At 32.8% G+C, this 21,199-nt stretch overlaps 1 protein-coding gene and 1 long non-coding RNA gene across 2 annotated transcripts in view; both read right to left on the minus strand.

Moving 5' to 3' along the window:
* LOC132750663 (uncharacterized) overlaps positions 1 to 21,199 on the minus strand; it is a 209,063-nt gene that overhangs the window by 172,558 nt on the left and 15,306 nt on the right. The window lies entirely within an intron of this gene.
* Positions 454 to 19,220, minus strand: LOC132750660 (SH3 domain-binding protein 2-like). The gene is made up of 13 exons (XM_060740670.1): positions 18,801 to 19,220; positions 13,064 to 13,483; positions 11,384 to 11,482; positions 10,503 to 10,605; positions 9,878 to 9,986; positions 9,105 to 9,157; positions 8,503 to 8,603; positions 7,859 to 8,011; positions 5,991 to 6,157; positions 4,883 to 4,938; positions 4,137 to 4,197; positions 3,336 to 3,389; positions 454 to 2,305 (listed from the first exon to the last, which is right to left on the minus strand). The coding sequence occupies exons 2-13, from the start codon at positions 13,119 to 13,121 to the stop codon at positions 2,168 to 2,170; spliced, it is 1,152 nt and encodes a 383-aa protein (XP_060596653.1). The 5' UTR covers positions 13,122 to 13,483; positions 18,801 to 19,220; the 3' UTR covers positions 454 to 2,167.

The following is a 21,199-nucleotide window of genomic DNA, read 5'->3' on the forward strand; positions in this document are numbered from 1 at the left end:
AGTGTTGGTGTTGTTGTCGTCTTATTTTCAAAACATTTACAAATGGGACAATGACTAAACCAGTCCATCGCTTCGGTGATTAGCCGTCTGATGTAACTACAATGCGGAAGTCGGTCAAAATTCAGTAAGTATTCGAAATCTTTTCCTCCAAAATAAGCTTGAGTTCTGTCGTGATCCATTAAAGGTAAATGAAATAATGTTCAATTCAATTTGGAAAAAAAATCAAATTCAACACTTAAAATATCTTTATAATAAGCCTTTATAGGCCAATATTGATTTATAAATCAATTAGCATAAACCATTTGATATCGGAAAATTATTTCCTATTAAATTTCAAATAAAGGATATAGATTACCTAATAATTCAATTAGATTTGATACGGGCATTTTCTATACATATATCGGATTACCAAGTGCGAACGGTGCCGGATTAATGAAATAACATACAGACAAAAAAGTTTTCAATAATATTTTTCAGATTCTATCTTTTAAACAGAAATGAATTACAAATGACATTTGTAAATAAATGTATGTAAATATTAACACAAAAGCTTGATGCACTTACAACAAATAGGAAAAATGTAATAAAACATGAAAAGAATAATATCTTATTATAATTGGAGAATAAATGCCTTGTAGCTACGATCTTTCACGAGCTGCGTCATATAACTTTAACCACTGTTAATATCTTAAAATAGACGAGTCCATCTTTCAATCTAGACAAAACCATTTATCGTATCAGGTGAAATTTTGAAGATATATACTGACTGAATAGCGAACGGTACAGACCGGGATCACCCGGCACAGATGTGCTGGCTTAAATAACCAGTCTAGTACAGAGCTTTAAAACGAATCTGAAAGTTTCTAGGACGAACGCTTTTCACACGGTGTTATAAATAGAATTTACAATAACAGAAGGTGAAGCATTTATTTAAATCGATACGGATGTATATGTAAATCTATTTCGGTTGAAAATGGTTTATTTTATTATAAATATTACAAATATACTTTAAATGATGGCCGTAACGGTTATAATATTATTATATTTACGTCAAGTGACGTCATGCCATACGTCATAAAATATGGCATTAAAATTGTAAGAAAGCACATTGTTATACTGGCACTTTTAAACATTTAGGTCACGACTGAAAGACATAGATTACTTAATAGTTGAATAATGCAGGTACAATATCATGTACACAATTGAATGTTCTACTTACGAATTTTTAGCTTGATGATGAATTATGATTTTTATATACATATTTATAAAGATAGTCAAAGCAAAAATTAATGAATATCAGTACTGAAAGTAATCTACATCTTTTGAAAACAATGGGATGTAAAAAAAATCAGTTAATATGTCATGGTAAGGAAATGTTAGACGTAATAAAACAGTAGTTGTTGTTGAATATCATTATTCGATTGTCCCCCTCTAAAGATGCCGACTTCATATACATCATGGCATATTTTATATGACGTCATCAAAAGCGTTGAATATTGATAGATGCCTCCACTCTAAAGCTGTTTACGTCTATATGAATCCAGGCATATTTTATATGACGTCATCAAAACGTTGATGGGTATATAAATAGATGCCTCCACTCCGTAGTTGTTAACGTCTTTATAAATCCTGGTATACTTTATATAACGTCCTCAAAAAACAGATAGAATTGATGCCTCCACTCTAAAGTTGATAACTTCTATTCGTATGACGTCTGGTAAATGTTATTTGACGTCATCAAATACGTTGTGGAATATCAATTTATTTAATGACTGCGCTCTAAATTTATATATTTTTAAGTCCTAGCGAGCAAATTTCCGCATAGCATGTTTATAAAGTGCAAACATTTGCAAATTGTCATAAAATAAAAACATTTCAATATCATGTATCTTGTAAAAATAAAAAAAAATATATTTCTCAACCGAATATGAACGTGCATCCCTCACAGTGACGTCACATGATCATCTTTTTCCGCAGCGAATACACTCATTTTTAATACATTTTGACACAAAATCTAAATGCACTAAAATCATTAAAAAACATACATAAAAACATTTTATTTCAATCACAGCCGGTAAGTTTTTTTTAAATACAAAGTTTCTTTGTTTCGGAACAGTTCGCTTTAATTAAGTCTAGAGTTCCTTCCCTTACACTATATTCGCAATCGCTACGATTTGTTATTATATCCTTTGATTAGTTTCACTGTATATTCCTTTTTCGGCAGATCATTTTGGTTGTAAAAACATAACATATTTTGTAAAGCGGGAAAATACTGTGTTCTATTTATAGAAACCTTCCCAGACTCCTGAAAAGTAGAACAGAAATATATAGATAATTATAAAAAAATGTAGATTCCTATATTTTAAGAGATTGGTTTACATAGTATGCATTAGATGACATGTTTCTAAAATAATTTAAAGCTTCTTCTTTTTTTCGTTTTTCTTAAAAAGCAATCGACGGATTATAATAAATGCACCCGAGCATTACGTGTGTACAATTTTCCTAGTAAGAAATATTCAGATGTACAGATAATAATAATCATGCTTGAAGGATTGAAATCTATATAAACATATTGACACTAAACATATATATATATTTTAAATTCATGTTGTTTAGTACACATGAATACATTATCAGACAAAGCATACGTTCTTGTCGCTAAAGTGTATCTTTTTCTCCGAATAGTTTATGTAACAATAATGTTTCGTTTATGCTAAAGTTTTCATATGTATACATTGAGACATCAAGGCAGATTGATAAAACAGAAATCATGTTAAGGTCCATTATGCCTCAGATATGCTATAATGTTTATTTCTCTCTTTTTTGTATCTTGTTAAAGTTTCCAGAAGATAATCTTTTGCTCTGTTGGCAGTAAGTATAGTCATAGTGAATGAGTACTTTGTACGGAAATCAAAATACTTCTTTGTTAACATTTTGCTACCTTTATGGTAAATTACTGCACATTCACTGCAACTTTCTACAGTTGTTAAACATCTAATATACTCTTAATCCATTATCAAAACATTTCTAAAGAATTGAAATATATGGATTTCTGAGGCATAACGTGCCTTTAGATAACGTTGTTGCATGATTTAAAGATACTTGTAGTATATGTCCGTATGCAACTATAGCATATGCCTTTAACACTATATGTGTGCGTTTATATTCTTCTTGCAAATTAAAGATATGAGTCAAGCTTTTATATTGGAAAAATGTCCATATATGGATACATATGTACGATATTCTCTATAGATCCTACACAAGTCAAATATTATCACACCCCCCCCCCCCCCAAAAAAAAAAAAAAAAATGAATAAATAAAATCCGGGACTTACGTTTTCAACTATCTGAAACTCTTTTATCCCCAGCGGGGTTTGAACAGACAACACCTGAAAAAAGAATGACAATTAAGTGACATCATCTCAATAAAAATGTTTTTAACACAAAAGGGTCTTTGATTGAAAATCGAAAAACAGTTTCCATTCTAAGATTTAGGGAAGTTAAATGGTAGATCTGACAAGAACTCCACCGAGGTGGAAAAATACACCCGGGGGAGAATTCTAAAGTTTCACGGAAAAATTCGCCTTTAAAGATATAGTACGCTTAAGTTTGATATTTTCAAATGCGGACGATTGCTACAGTTTCTTTTTAGATGTAAAATGGTTACACCTAGTGCAATTATTCAATAAGAATTTAATAGTTTTCTATAAATTTCTGCAAACGGAGTACAGATGGGCATAATATTTCTAAAAAGAAATAAAGCAAATTTATTGTTTTAAATGGCACAAATGGTGATTTTTCAGTTCAAAGTGGAAGAAAAAAATCAAATAAAAAAGACAAACTGAAATTTTCTTTTGGTTTAAGAAACTATTACTCACAGATCAATTTTTTCAAATTTGCCATATATCAAATTCAAATATGCCTTACGAGGATATAAAACAGAGAACAATGATAATAATCCTGACTGTGAACATTACTCATTTACACAGTAATATTAATGATCTATTTGTATAAACTTTCAATGGCACACTCGCATAATCCAAAATACAATTTTACAGGTCTAGAATATGGATAATCCTTATTTGCATATGAGAAATACTGGTTTTAGATTATAGTGTATATATAATACGACATACCGTTGGAGTGCTGTTTCCGAGCCGTACTAAGAATGTGCCGATTGGGTGAGAACTCAACAACCTGAAGTAGAAAAAAATTATGTTTCTGAGATTTTTGCAATGATACACTTAATTCATTAAATTTAAAAGAGTAAATCTTTTATAATAGTTACATGTATATTACCTTGTTTACAAACACATAAATACATGTACATTTAATAACAAAATAAATAAAAACCAAAATCACGAAAAAAACATTGGACAATTATTCACCTTAAATAACAAATCATATCTTGTTCATAAACAACGTATGTGAAAATAAATGCACAAATATATGTGTGAATAGAGATAAACTAACATATATTAATTATGTGTTAAATCTCCGTGTTACGAATACGAAATATATATGTGGTTACGAGTTCACCTCATATTTGAAACGGGTACGAATTAATCTTTATTACTTAGGTTACTAATTGGCATGGTTACAAATGGACATTTTTTCCTCAAAAATCATTGCTTACTTATGTTTGATGAAGTTTTAGTTGTTTTGTTAGCTGTTAATATTCACATGAAAATGTGTTTTAAATGAATGAAGAATTGAATTGATTTTCATTGATAAAGTCACAATGCTATATTAATACTAATATGGGGTTCAGTCCTGTTGTCATCCAGGAACCAGATACTAGTATACCGGACCGTCAGGGGAAGTAACTACAGTGCTTCAAAACGTACCTATACTGTATGTAATGTATTGTTATCGGACTTACCTATGAGCCTCTGCCTTATCCGTACTGTTGAAGAAGAATTCATCCTCTTTAAAAACCTGAAATACAAAGAAAGATTACTATATGTAATTATATTGTATAATGCCGTTTGTTATTTCTTAATCAATTTGTTTCTCTGTATATTTACATGTATATATTAGCAATAAAATATGATTAAACTGGTATAATTCCAAATAGCGTATAATGTTATAATTCACATACTATCAATGAACATAAATGTTTCTTCCTGCTTCTGTAAGCAACTATTTTTTACGCCGATATGTTGTCTACGATTTTCAATTTTAATGTATTACCAAACATATTTCATTTGTTCCATATCTTATTTGAAACATATTTGAGTACGATTCATGCTCGTACTTATAGTAATTTAGTATTTTGTATGGAAGTCAAATTAATACTTTGATTACAATTTGTTACATTTATCACAATTCATTATACATTTATTGCTTTTTTCTTCAGGCGATAAGCAACTTAAATGTTCTAAATCTATAATTACAACATAACAAAATACATATTTCCTTTTATACCCAAAAGAGAATTCATCATCACCATCATCAATCATCATCATCATCATCATCATCATCATCATCATCATCATCATCATCATCATCATAATCATCATCATCATCATCATCATCATCAACATCATCATCATCATCATCATCATCATTATCATCGCCATCATTATTATTATCATTATTATAATTATTTGGAAACCTCAAAAATATGTCTCCGATTTTTTATTCGAAATTCAAAACTTAGAGTATGTATTAGAATATTACGTTATTATGTTTTTGTTTTTTTATTTGGCAATTAGGAACGAAATGTCCTTCTTCATACAAAGGCTTGTTTTCATGAATTTCGATTTTAATCAGTTCTACCCCATATAGATAAAACACATTTTTCTATCTCAAAATATTTACATAACAGCCATTTATCTCATCTATAACTTCCTCCTCTATTGTCGATACTAGAGGCTTAATTATATAACACATAAGTAAATATAACAAATGTAGGTCCCTGAATTGATACCTAATTTTTTTATATCTATTGTATTGTATTTATAATGCTTAACAACTTAAGTTCTTACGTCCTCGTTGACGTAATCCGGAAGTTTGCCCTCCGGTGTGGTAACGTCTTCGTAGCCCTTTCTACCAGCTTGTTTAAGTTTTTCCGCTTGCTTTATTTGATCGGGTGTTTTCGGTAAAGGTATAGCTGGTCTTTTGCCCATGGTGTCCTGTCGCGCAGGAGTACCTGCTACAGAAAGAAAAAGGTATTGTTATTACGTGGTTTTGGGACGACGTTGTTAAGGTTATATGGCGTTAATATAAATGTTATATGGCAACTCACAAGCTTTACTATAGTGGAGGAAGGCCCTAGTCGAAAAACACCATGTACGTCCACAAGCTGAGTGCAGCTCTCATAACAATCACCTAATCAGAAAAAACTCAACCGTAAGACAACGAGGACTTCCAGAACCAAACCATCATTTTTTTTATTTCAATGTAAACAATACAAATCAGAAACGGATTCTGTTATACTCTGTCAGCTAATTGTAACGTTACATTCCACATATTACTCAATGATGACGTAAAACGTTCCACACATTACTCAATGGTGACGTAAAACCTTCCACACATTACTCAATGGTGACGTAAAAACCTTCCACACATTACTCAATGGTGACGTAAAACCTTCCACACATTACTCAATGGTGACGTAAAAAACCTTCCACACATTACTCAATGGTGACGTAAAACCTTCCAAACATTACTCAATGGTGACGTAAAACCTTCCACACATTAATCAATGGTGACGTAAAAACCTTTCACACACTACTCAATGGTGACGTAAAAATATTACACGCATTAATCAATTGTGACGTATAAACCTTCCACACATTACTCAATGGTGACGTAAAAATATTACACACATTACTCAATGTTGACGTAAAAATCGTCCACACATTACTCAATGGTGACGTAAAACCTTCCACACATTACTCAAAAGTAACGTGAAACCTTCCATACATTACTCAATGGTGACGTAAAAAGTTCCATACATTATTCAATGGTGACGTATAAACCTTCCACACATTACTCAATGGTGACGTAAAAACCTTTCACACACTACTCAATGGTGACGTAAAAATATTACACACATTAATCAATGGTGAGGTAAAAATCTTCCACACATTAATCAATGGTGACGTAAAACCTTCCACACATTACTCAATGGTGACGTAAAACATTCCACACATTAATCAATGGTGACGTAAAATCTTCCACACATTACTCAATAGTAACGTAAAACCTTCCACACATTACTCAATGGTGACGTAAAACATTCCACACATTAATCAATAGTGAGGTAAAAATCTTCCACACATTACTCAATGGTGACGTAAAACATTCCACACATTAATCAATAGTAACGTAAAAATCTTCCACACATTACTCAATGGTGACGTAAAACCTTCCACACATTACTCAATGGTGACGTAAAACATTCCACACATTAATCAATAGTAACGTAAAAACGTTCCACACATTAATCAATAGTAACGTAAAAACGTTCCACACATTACTCAATGATGACGTAAAACCTTCCACGCATTACTCAATGGTGGCGTAAAAACTTCCCATAGATAACTCAATGGTGACGTAAAGCATGCATATAATATAACATAGTTAGATCCCTACTCAGACACATTGACATATGCTCTGTTGTTATGTTGTGGTGAAATTCTTATTGTATCTACCAATCTGATAATTAGAATTAGACAGGTCAGGGATCTATTCAAAGAATCAATTCAACTTCAGCTTGGAAGGAGAATGACCCCGACCAATTCTTTTTACAGTTGGTGAAGCTGGTTTTATCTGTCATATATTAGTTTTTACCGCCCGTTTTATTTCTTTTATTTATTTTTTTCCGTCTTTCGATTACAATTAAAGTTACCTGTTGGCATGACTTGAACCCCGCCGACGGCTCCTCTAGGCATTTTCCGGGTTTCTCTAGCCTCTGCTATCTCAGAATACTCATCTTCTTCATCATCATCAGATTCCAGACTGTATTCTGATTTTGTTTTATGTTTGTATTTTGTGTCGTCATCTGACAAAAGGAAACAATGCAACTGACAGAAATGCTCTTGGCAGAACTGAGCAGAATACTGGCATTAAAAATATGAGTAATCAATATATTCAAATGCCTAATGACCATAAAACCGTCCCAAATCCGAAATAATCAAATACAATTTATTCAGTATGTTAAATATGTTACTGATTTAGTCTATCACGAGTTAAATAAGTTTTTTGTTTCATTTTTTCAAAATGATTAAAATCACTAGACCCTTGCTTTATAAAAAAAACATTCACTGCACCAGTGACTTATATTACAGGGGATAAGAAGCTCTAAAAGAAGAAAAAAATCCAGTCCCTTGCGCCATTGGAGTTGATCAATTTCCGCCATCATGGTTTAAGTAACCAAATGTTTTTTTTATTATATTTTCATCAATTACTGAGAATTATCTTATTGTTTTGATGTTGTTGCTTTTTTTCTTATAAGCAAATAAAAAAGAATGTTAACAGTTTACAGCATTATACCTGGTGTTGGCGGAAGTGGAGGCAAAGGTGCACGTGACATTCTGCTTTTCCGCGTCATGGAAATTCCTTCGTCACTGTCATTGGATAATTTTTGACTGCCTCTATTAAATACACAATACAAATTGTTAAAATGTTATCATTTACAACAAGAACATCCATCATTGCTGCATACAAAACCGCTGCAGGTTCGAATCCCGCAGCGACTTTGGATTCTTTCATGAAATAAAGCTATTTTTCCAGTTAGCTTATTGAAGGAATGTGGTTCTTTTCAGGTGCCCGTCAGTCCTTTAAACGGTGCATAAAGCATAATCTGAAACTTGAAGTGTCATCGCATGACCGATTTTAGTATCGGTGTGACCAAAAAATGTTAAAGAATAATCGTAAATGAAGAGATGACCTAAACATATTTTGATATCCGGATTCATCACTGCAATATTTAAATCGACTTTTTGCAATTACAAGCTAGCAGCAGGCAGGTATTGATGCATATTCATATTATAATTGTAATGTGTAAATATTATGTAAATTATGTATGCTTGATTTATTGTAAGGAAATATTTAAAACTTGTTTAGTTCTTTTCATAGAAATACAAGTCACCTACCCGGAATGTTGGTGTACTTGAGTAATTGCGTCATGAATGTATGCGATCCAGGTCTGAAATGATAATAGTCTCGCTTGAGCATACTTATTAAAGGGACTCCGCTGAGATTTTTACAAGAAGAGATTGGCAATATATTTTGTCAAATTTTCTGTACCATTTGATGTAAGTTTAGACAAACCACTTATGTGTACAATGCCAGATCATTCACTTACTCCGTTTTCCCAAAATAGGTATTTTTATTGCGCAAAATGGCAAAAGATTGAAAGCGTTGCAAAGCTTTACACTCAAATCGGGCTTAAAATCGCACAAAAATCAATTTTCGATTAAACTCTTTATTATCTTTTGCAGATGTTTACATTTTAAGTAGATCAATTGATCTGTGCAAGAAGTTCAAATTGTATGTTTGAGGCTTTTTGACCACAGTGGAGTTCCTTTAAACATCCACTGTATTTATTTGCTATTACATTTCTATGTACATGTATATCTGAAGGTAAAATATTTAGTTTGATACAGATGCATTCAATGTTATATGAGGTAACTATGACTGCATTAACAGTTTGTTCTGTTTTGTTCTTCTATACATACATTGAAATTTATTATTTTACTAAGCCGCTATAGATAATGTTACAAACGAGTTGATAAAAGATTCAACTACAAATGTATACATGTAGTTTTTGAGAAAGCGGCAAAATACGCAAGTATCATTTTGATAAGTTATACTCAAAAGGAGTTAGTTATGATATAAAATAGATTTTTATGGAATTTTATCGTACCTTTTTTTTAGCTTCGGTTTCACTGGCAAAGAGCTGTGACGATTTTGTACTGTCCTCATGTTTAATCTCAAACACGTGCAAAACGTTCGGCACGGTGGTTTCTTGTACACTGTGTTAAATTAATATACAAAGAAATAGAGAATATTAATAATTCTATTGTACTTTCATTTATGTTATTTAACATGTTTGGATTATTCTGTGAAACTCAAGTGGAGTGGTAATCTCTTGTACACAGTGATAAACAAGGTAATGAATAAAAAGAATTGAATGTATTTATAACGTCATGATTACCATGACTGTGTTGGTTATTCTGCGAAATCAAGTGTTTCAAATAACATACCGTCGTCAACTTTATACAAAAGTATCATTTAAATACCAACGTTTATCCTGTTATTTTAAAATGGAAATATAATATGCATGTAAGGGACTTTCACGCTGCACTTTTCTTTGTAATGCTCTGTGTACAAATATGCTATCTTGAATTGGTTCAGCTTCACATATTGGTTAATTCGTACACATTGAAGTTCTGTTAACCCATACTCACTTAAGACCCGGATAAGTCGAAGTTATCGTATTATCGGTTAAGCTGTAATTTAATATATCATCACCTTATTCGGGTACTTACCTCTCGTATACCGACAAAGAGAAAGCGCTTTGAGGCCTCATGGCATACTCGTCCTTGAAACAGTACACGCAACCCTGGGATATCACAACAAACCTTTGTTTCCCTGTCATCAAACAACAATGTACCAAATAAGAATAATAAATATTCTAAAATAACAAGATCGCATGATTACAACCAAACTAAAACAAAACAAGATAAGAAACGAAAAGACACACGTATGAGCATACAAGATAACACATCAAAATACGCTCTATTTTTTATTATGTTTTTTTTAGAGAGAGAATTGATGACAATCTGCAAAACAGAAAAAAAATCTTCGCTGCAAAAAGTGTGTTATAGTAAGACTAATCAACAACGTAAAAGAAAATCTCACATAATCGAAACCAACCGGTCATCATTGTATGTGTCTATGTATAAATGTGATCTTTCCTATGCAAGTGGAAGATGACATCATTATTCCGTTTTCCGAGATGAATATGATTTATTTTCCCTTAATATAAACATATTTTTATCCTATTTGTCATTATAAAAAAATAGTAGTGTACAAATGTTTCAACCAATAATTATTATCAAATGTAATAGAATAACATGAGAGTAAAAATGCACAAAAAACTAGTACCAGAATAACACCATAATTTCTGTTCGAGAGTTTAGCAGACGACTTACTACATCACTCGGTGAAGGTTCCATATATCTCTACGCCCAAACCCTCGTATGTCACGTGATATCCGGTTCTGGTCTAATTACTCTTTGACAGAAGTTTGGATTAAAAATGGAATAAAGGGTTCAATAGTTCGTATTAAAAAAATTGTTCTTGCAAGAAAAAATGTTTATCATGAACTGACATTGATATTCCTCTAGTCTTAAAATAGAAATCTTACATTTAGACGAGCCCATGCTTAATAAACTTCCTAGACGTCCACCGCGTTTCCGCAAAACTCCTTCAAAAGTAGAGCCGACTTTTAATATGTCCTGAGCGCCTGAAAACGAAGACAATAGAAATGTTATTGTAATAATTAAAGGCCCATTATGCCTCAGAGTGCTATCATTTTTATTTCTCAAAAACTTTTTATTTTTTATTTTTTATTTTTGGTATTTTGTTACAGATTAAAAAAAAAACTCATTTGTCATATACACGAACTATTTTTTGCTTTCTTTGCTCTGTTGGTAAATGGTATAATTATAGCAAATCAGTGTTTTGTATGGAAGTCTAACTACTACATGTATTTTTGTTTACATATTGCTACCTTTATGACACATTACTCCACGTTCAGCAATTCTATTTTCGATTTTATACGAATGCCTGGGCGGAAAACGTAAAGTTATCATATTGCCTTATCATATATCGCTTTGTAAATGTTATGCTAAATTATGGTACGGCAAGTATATCTTAAAATATTTTATCACTTACATATTTACTAACAGTTTACATACATTTTTATTGTAAATAATTTTCAAGGTTTTTATCGCGCTTTTTTAGTTTATTTGTGAAAAAAGACCATTATATTTTCTACTTCCTGCGTTATTTTAGGCATGTACAAGCACCCAGGTGCTTGGGTCGGACTACTGACGTCCCGTATGCTAGATGGATAGTTTTCTCACAATAAAGAACCCTGCTACGCATGAGTGCAAACCTATCTCGTATACTACAAGAAGCAACCCCTGAGAAAAACATAAAGGAAAGGATTCTGTGGCTGTGTGGTATAGAGCATTTTGTTTTTAGTCTGCTTGTCAGGGCTCGAACCCTGCTCGAGACAGAATTTCATTTTGTCTTAAATTCTAAATACGTGTAAGAATCCAAAGTACATGTCAAGATCCGTAAACATTCGCTTGACTCTTGATTGGATTGTGTCAATATCAATTAAGATGCATTACGTATACAAAAATAATTGTGCATTAACTACACATTTTGATATTTTCAACATTATTAGTTTTTATTAACCAATATAAATGAAATTGTTACATACTAGATGTAAATATTAATACAGTATACACATTTTTCAATGGAGATTTGGACAAAGTTATTTTTATACTTATATGTTTGATATTGTATTATTACGCAACATTGAAACTAATAGGGTAGGGGAAAAACATTGCTTCCTATAATTTTCAAATTAACAGATAACCTAACAAGAAGTCCAACTTATTGTACTGCGCGACGAGATATTGTGCTATTTTCGTGTCTGTGCAATATCTCGCATTTCTGCCCCAGGAATCAAGCTTCGGCACGTCAATATATTTTGACTACCCTACCTGAAAGTTTGTTGGAAAACATGCTTGCATCAAAATATTGATCGTCAGTGCCGATATTCGAGCACGCGGTGGTGATGACGAGAAATTCAAAATTTTGTGACTTTAACGTGTCACAGGGTGAGAAAAACGTGCAGCCTGACAGGGACTCGAACCCGGGACCCTCGGAATACCGTACCGCGGCTCTACCGATTGAGCTATCCGGCCGCTTATTACACATCTTCACCCCTAAATAGCGAACAGTTCTGAATTGTGACAAACCACTCACACAAAGTGGCACATTAACAAATAAAGTATATAAATATACGTACCTATATTCTTCAATGGCTCTAAAAGAATTTTTTGTGATGTATTTGACCCGTCGCTCATTTTGGTTCTTCAATCAACCTTCAGTATCCGAATAAACTATAAAACAGTACCATTTCACAAAGCTTAGAAATCGTTGATGAACTCTTCGCCTTTACATGGTTTCTGTCGTCCTTTCTTCCCTTTGAATCTGATTGATTTAATCCTTGATATGATTCAACGGTAGAATTTAAGCAAAATATCGTCTGTTGTTGTTGTTTCAAATTTAACATTGAAATGTAAATTTTAATTTTTAGAAAGTGTCTGTGAAACTGTCCGGAGAATAGGGCTCTATAAATGTCTTCAGTAGATAGATCTTCTCTACGATTCTTATGTTGTTATTGTAGAACGTTTCATCACGTATGCAAAACTTTTTGGCGTGTTATCTGAAGAGAGATAACGGGTATGTTATTAAATAAATCCTTAAGAATGTTTAAAAGTCATCAATATAAAAATACAACATGTAGGTAGATATGAAAACGCCGTATAGAAAGAATAAAGTGTGTGTTACGGTGAGAGAAAAGAAAACTTCCTTAATAGGTCAAGACTTGGCTTGTTTACTTGAGCCGCGCCATGACAAAACCAACGTAATGCGTTTGCGACCAGCATGGATCCAGACCAGCCTGCGCGTCCGCGCAGTCTGATCATGATCCATGTTGTTCGCTTACCAACCCTTTTACAAGTAGAGAAACTGATAGCGAACAGCATGGATCCTGATCAGATTGCGCGGATGCGCAGGCTGGTCTGGATGCATGCTGGTCGCAAACGCACAATGTTGGTTTTGTCATGGCTTGTTTATTTGTTTGTTTTTTTTATACGCCGCTTTCAAAACTTGTTTGGTCATATCTCGGCTGTCGCCCTACGTAACCGGTTTCCAAGGATAACTAATCAGTAATTACCAACTTCTCCACAAGTGGCCGACTACTAACTCTACATGATTTATGAATCAGAGGTGAGAGACAAACGACCATTAGACTCTATGTCCGAGATCAATTATGACGGAGTTTCGTCTCGGCTAAGGATAGAACCTACGACCCCTTGATTCCAAATCAGATTACCCCTATTGAGCTTAGCAGGTGGACCGCATCCATCAATCCATCCATCCATCCATTCATTCATGCATGCATGCATGCATGCATTCATTCATTCATTCATTCATTCATTCATTCATTCATTCATTCATTCATTCATTCATTCATTCATTCATTCATTCATTCATTCATTCATTCATTCAATGAATCAATCAATCGATCAACCAACCAACCAACCAACAGACCAATCAATCAATCATTCATGCGTTCAATTAATCATTCATTCATTAATTTATCCTTTTATTCATCCATCCACCCACCTATCCATTCATCGTTTGATTCATTCATTCATTCATTCATTCATTCATTCATCAATCCATCCATCCAACCTCCCAATCAATCAACCGACCACTCATTCAATCGAACAATCAATCAATCAATCGATTTATATTATCATGTCATATGAACATATGTACTCATCATAACATGTATGTTGCCACTGTATATTCATGCACTTATAATCATCTAACAGATTTTCAGTCAATAAAGCTATCTTCTTATTCAGTTCCGTTAATGACTATAAGAAACTACTTTATATAAACATGTAATCTAGCCGGAAGTAAAGAAGTCATAAAAAGACAAGTGGATAGATATAGTAACAATGGGAGAAGCTCAGTCGTTGACATGTTTATCAACCCCTCTTGGACAATGACTTGTATGTATTAAAACAATATCAGTGTCACGTTTAAGATAACTGAATTCATGTATTTATAAACAAAAATAAACTTTCTTAGATTGATCTCGCATCTTGACTAATAATTCGTCGAAAAAGATTATTCATCTAAAAAAAAAAAAGTTTTCGAGTGGTCAAATAGTTATTATAGAGTGTACATGTACTATAAATAAAACAGTTTCAATGCTCATGTTAGCCCACCGGAAACAAATGATGATCTATTTACAAAAAAACAAACGCTAAGTGGACTTTTCTACTTAGATAATTGATGTATTTTTTAGATATTTAATTATCACGGGGGAGGAAGTGTTACACGAAGGATGGAGTTCTTATGATAACTTGTTTGGAGTTCTTATGATAACTGTCACGGAGTTCCTGGAAAACGTTACGGATTTCTGTGGAAAACTTTTCTATATACTTGGAGAACTCGCATAAAAAATGGTTATTTTTAACTTTAAATGGGGAGTTTGAGGTGCTCAATTAAACTTTGATAATTAAGCTTGCCCTACATATGATATTATGTTTCAGAAAAAAATCTTTTAGTCCATATTTCGTCGCCGTTAAAAAAAAATCTGGTAGTTTTGAGAAAAATTTCCAAATTACTTGCTAATTCGTACATATTGACCTTTTCATTTGTGATTTTCTTCGTTGCTATACATAATCACCTAATTATAGGGGAGAGTTGCAAACATAAAGCCCGGGCTAATACATGTACACCCGATTTTTCAAATGTTACGGAGTCTTGTGATAACTAAAAAAATGTCCTGGAGTTCTTATGATAACTTTTGTTACTGCCAGCGTGTTTCTTCTGCTTAATTACGGCACTTTTAAGCGCATTTTATTAGTCAATAAGTGTGTAAATCATTATTAAGCATAGTACGCTTATCATTTGCACTAAAATTTGGTTATATAACGTTGGTTTTGATCGTGTTTTAGTTCCTAATTAAATTTGTGCGAAATCATATTGACATTATAAAACCCAACGAATGCACTAAATGTTTCTGTGTATACTGTTCGTCAACAAAATTTTTATGTCATAAGTTTCCGCAAATGCAACATTGAGGCCATGAGGCAAAATTAAAACACGATCATTCAATATATATGGAGAAGACATGAAACTGCTTTGGTGTACAGTCAACATAGGATAAACAGGTGCTAAGCTATCTTCAGGAACGACCGCCTCCGTGGTCGAGGGGTTTGGGTCGATGACTTCTAATCCAATTACCAGTCCTCTCTGGCGTAGGTTCGATCCCCGGGAGAGGCGGGTAGTTTAGCACGCAGGAATGTAGTCTAGTACTGATGTAACTCTCCAGGAACGATGGTTAGGAAAATACCCGCCCATATGACTGAAATACTGTTGGGAAAAGGCGTAAAATGAAACAAACAAACAAACAAAAATCTTCAGGAAAACCTGAATTAGCGGTCACCTGTATTCAGCAGTAACATGGCTTAAACCGCCAAGGAAAAATTGTTTAAAACTTACACTTTTTTCTCAGTTACATGTTTTAAGCAACCGCCTTTCTAAAGCAGACAATAAGTAGTTGGGCTTCCCTCAAGAAGCGGCTAAGTAAATTGTATCATTATTTACCATGTATCGTATATAACCGGGATATCCTTCACACCCATGAACCCGAAATTTATGATCTTTTTATGCATAAAAAATCAACCGATTACTACCGATCTCTTCGACAGATTTGCACGTGCCCTACGGGTTCGAGCGGAAGAAGTTCGACAATATATTTTTGTAATCAATTACAGCAAAAGTTGTTGCAAAATTTCCACTAGGACTCCAACTTTGATAAGAAAAATGTATGCGAAATATGGAGATTGCTGTACGTCACGTGATGCTACATTGGATTTAATAGAGAAAGGAACAAGGTCGATAAACGGCATGAACCTTACGGTGACTCACATATCTTATTGAAGACTTACTTTCTATCGTCATATCATTGTCATAGAATTTTGTACGTTTCTATGACAAAAACTGATACCTTTTAGAAATTGAAATACCCGTTGAAAACATAAAGACGACACCCACCTCATTAAATTTAGATAAAGGTAGTGCATACTACCTCCTATTTTCAGCATTTTGCTGAAAACCATTTACATGCATACCGATAGCATAGTTACTTAATGTTCTCTAAAACTGCCAGGAATAATGCATATATGACGAAATCATGCTTGAGTATTAAATTCAAAGCGTATTTTTTATCCTGTAAGTAAATGTTCTACATCAAGTATGTTCTCAGTCATTCCAATAAAATAAAAAAAAACACACACACACAAAAAGACCAAAACAAACACAAAAAACACAAGAAAAATATCTCTTGAACTGAAAAACACGATCAAACCCAACGTTATATAACCAAATTGTTTGTGCAAATGATAAGCGTACTATGCTTCTTAATGATTTACACACTTATTGACTAATAAAATACGCTTAAACGTGCCGTGGTTAAGCACAAAAACACACTGGTAGTAACAAAAGTTATCATAAGAACTCCAGGACATATTTTGAGTTATCGCAAGAACTCCGTAACATTTGAAAAATCGGGTATACATGTATTAGCCTGGGCTTTATGTTTGCAACTCTCCATAATAATTAGGTAATTAAGTTTAGCAACGAAGAAGATCACAAATGAAAAGGTCAATATGTACGAATTAGCAAGTAATTTGGAAATTTTTCTCAAAACTACCAGATTTTTTTAAAAGGCGACAAAATATGGACCAAAAGATTTTTTCTGAAACAAAATACAATATGTAGGGCAAGTTTAATTATCAAAGTTTAATTTAGCACCTCAAACTCCCCATTTAAAGTTAAAAATAACCATTTTTACGCGAGTTCTCCAAGTATATAGAAAAGTTTTCCACAGAAATCCGTAACGTTTTCCAGGAACTCCGTGACAGTTATCATAAGAACTCCAAACAAGTTATCATAAGAACTCCATCTTTCGTGTAACACTTCCTCCCCCGTGATTATCTCAGATACACTAAAATAACATGTTATCTTTTTTGACACTACATTGTTCGTTTAGCCAAGATGACTCATAATTAGAGATAATACAACAGCATACATGTAGTCTCTTTACATGTACATCTATATATCTTAATTTTCATCAGTTCATTTTCGGATATATATTCAGTCTGCCCAGAATTCACACCCTTTCCGCCATATCGCTTACCCCCGGAATTTTATACCATTCGTCCGTAAAATGTTAATTTAAAACACCAACATGTGTTCACTATACATGCGAATGTACTGATTAAACTTTAATCATGCTGATCGTCCAGATCGTTTTTGTTTTTAGCAGCTTGATAATTAGGACATACTACAATTTAATAATCAAACACACCGCGACTGACATATACATGTAGATCTACCATGAAACATTTTGTATTTTTTCGTGATAATCAATACATGTACATAGAGATATGGTTTTGAAATAAATACAAATGTACATGTAATTATCCCTCAGAATGAAGTCCTATTCGACCTGTTATTTTGAGAACAAAAATTTATCAGAATCTAGTTTTGTCACGTCAATATATTTTGACTAATGACAGGTGAAATGCCGTTTTCATCATAATTATTATTATAAAGGCACAATATCAAACAAACGCATTTCGATAAGAGAAAAAGTTATTACAATCTAAATAAACATCGATTCAATTTTAACTCGTTTCTCTTTTCTCTCCTTGTGATAAAAAGTTAAGTTCAAATACTAACCTTGTTTAAATACAAACTGGTACTCAAAATATTGACATAAATCTTACATACAAATCTTTAAGACACAAACACTTTATCACATATCGCATTACCTTGGTTTAAAGGTGAATTCACAATATCCTGTATGTTTTATACAGCCATAAAGTGTATAACAATACTTAAATTAACAAAATTAAACAGCGTATACAAAAGTACATATAAATAAAACTTACCTTGGTTTTAAAATCCAGTCGTAAAATAAAGTTTTGTTTAACAAAATGTGAAGATGTACACAACCATGAATAAACATCTAAAATTAGATCACGGGTACATTCAGTAGTCTACTCTGTACAAACGTCACTTCTAAAATATATCCAATGAAATATCCAGCCGTGTTCAATTCTTCCTGGTTGAAATATACATTGATATTTAGCATATGATTTATTTCGGCGGGACAAGGGAATTTCCATATGCCGTGGTGCGTAAAATAATGAAATTCAAGTCCAAATAAAAGTCCACAAACTAGGTTATCAAGTAGACAGACATTGTGTATGTTTAATATCGTAATTAGACAAGTATCTTGTTACGGGTATTAATATATGTAAGTAAGCATACACCGATAAACGTTTGCAAATGCAGTTGGTCAAATTCATAACTTAAGTCTGTCCATCAAATCGCGCTGCAAAAAAAAGTAGCGAGATTCATACTCTTTATTTAAAACTTCCTCTAACTTCTCGTTTAAGCCGTCGCAAATAACAACTGATGCATGGGTTAGCTTATTCAACCCTTGATCGATATTACAATATAAAATTCATTCCGCGCTTAATATAGTGTACAAAATATGTCATAAATTATTGTATAAGTCAGGAAGATTCAAATTAACATAAAAACATGAATGGGGACCCAAATAAAAGAAAGTGTGATTTCACATAAAGCTTTCAAAAAGGACAGTGAGAATATGGCGTTGAAATAATCGATTTTACTTTTTTAAAAATTGCAATTCCAAAATAACGTTCAGTGGTACCTTTTTAATATACAAGCATGGCAAAACCAAACCACCCTTTTGACTTTAAGATAAATGTTCGTTTGATGAGAAATCTTTGGAACTTAATAGATTCATATATATATGATATTAATTTTGTATTATTAAGTGATATTGTAATACTTTTTTATATTTCTTCGAGGCTTTCATAAGACTTGATAAAGATGAAATCTACACAACTGAAAATACAATCGTGAATTGACAAACCCCTTATTGCAGCTCGATGACGTAAACTTTAAATGAACGCAGTACAAAGATATCATTATAGTAAAACAACAACAACATCAGCAACAACAACAACAGAAAAACAACAACAAAAAAATCAGCTATCGTTAAAGTGTTGGAAACTTAACAGCTTTTAACAACCTTCAGATCTCAAAATTTTCTCATTCCATGAGAGGAGACGTACCTCCCAAAAGTTTGGAAACCACCCTTTCAGAAATATGAATTGCCGGTCCAAAGTCCAAAATCACATGACGTGCGCCTATTTAGATTAGAAAACGCATAATATTATCAAAATCTGGAAAAGGGATGATCCTTTTGAAGCAGTGAAACAATATTATATGAAAATTGTTGACTCAGTTTATTTGAATTTGCAAATTGGAAATAATGTGAAAGTGCAACATTATTCACGCCCACCCCCCTAGCGCCGGCTTAAGCAGTATTCAATCTTCAACACGAACGTGCTGGAACAATTGATCCAGAAGTACCAGAAAAATATAACAACACTGAAGTGAAATGCAAGACAACTTTCTACAGCTGCCACATGGCACTTGACACAGTCCTACTGTTGTGAAATATAAAATCTGGAAAATGGGTGATCCCTCGGAAGCAGTGAAACAACAATAATATTTGAAAATTGCAGACTCGGTTTGATTGAGTCTGTACATTAGAGATAATGAAAACTGTTTGTTCCGGATTTTAGAATTTAAAAAATCAGAATGTTAAGATAAACACGCATTAATTAATTATGTAAAAAGTAAATGTTATCTTTCAAATTTTAAGTTACGGTACTACTGAAACATCTTGTCATGTACAAAACACATTTATTTGAGCACGCCTCCACATTCGTGCTTAGTTTTATTAAAAGTTGCAAACACACAGTGGAGTCAACAAATGCAGTAATAAAGCTATCAAAAACTAGTAGTGTTCCATTATAACTGCCGTATGAGCACATCTTCGGATGTTTCTCAATTCAAAAGTTGTATGTACATGTTGAATCCTGCATATTGATATGTAAGCTAGACAGGGGGCGTGGACGGTATAGTTTGCACTCACTGGAACCGTCTGTGAACATGCTTAATTAAACTGAGTCCGAAACATTTTCAAATTTGTCGATTTTGCGTTCTTTAGGGATACTATTTTCCTCTATTCTACATGCCAAGAAATTATAGTACAGTGATACAAAATTTTTGCAGAAAATGGCATTTCATGTGAGATATGGAATTGGAATATTGCACAAAACAAAAAATAAATATAAAAAATTTTTGGTATAATTCACATGTGTTATATAGGGATTGCAAAATTGAAACACATTTTTTCTTTTTTAACGTTTTTTTCTTTTTATCCTATCGTTCAATCATTTGCATG

This window comes from Ruditapes philippinarum, unplaced genomic scaffold, assembly GCF_026571515.1.
Source record: "Ruditapes philippinarum isolate M1 unplaced genomic scaffold, ASM2657151v2 ctg72_1_1_1_1, whole genome shotgun sequence".
NCBI classification, from domain to species: domain Eukaryota; kingdom Metazoa; phylum Mollusca; class Bivalvia; order Venerida; family Veneridae; genus Ruditapes; species Ruditapes philippinarum.

Coding starts and splice junctions, on each gene's coding strand:
- LOC132750660 (XM_060740670.1), bottom strand. CDS start 13,121: ATGAGCGACGGGTCAAATACATCACAAAAAATTCTTTTAGAGCCATTG. Junction 10,606..11,383: donor AAGCATGGGCTCGTCTAAAT/GTAAGATTTCTA, acceptor GTTTGATGACAG/GGAAACAAAGGTTTGTTGTG. Junction 2,306..3,335: donor AGTTTCAGATAGTTGAAAAC/GTAAGTCCCGGA, acceptor TCTACTTTTCAG/GAGTCTGGGAAGGTTTCTAT.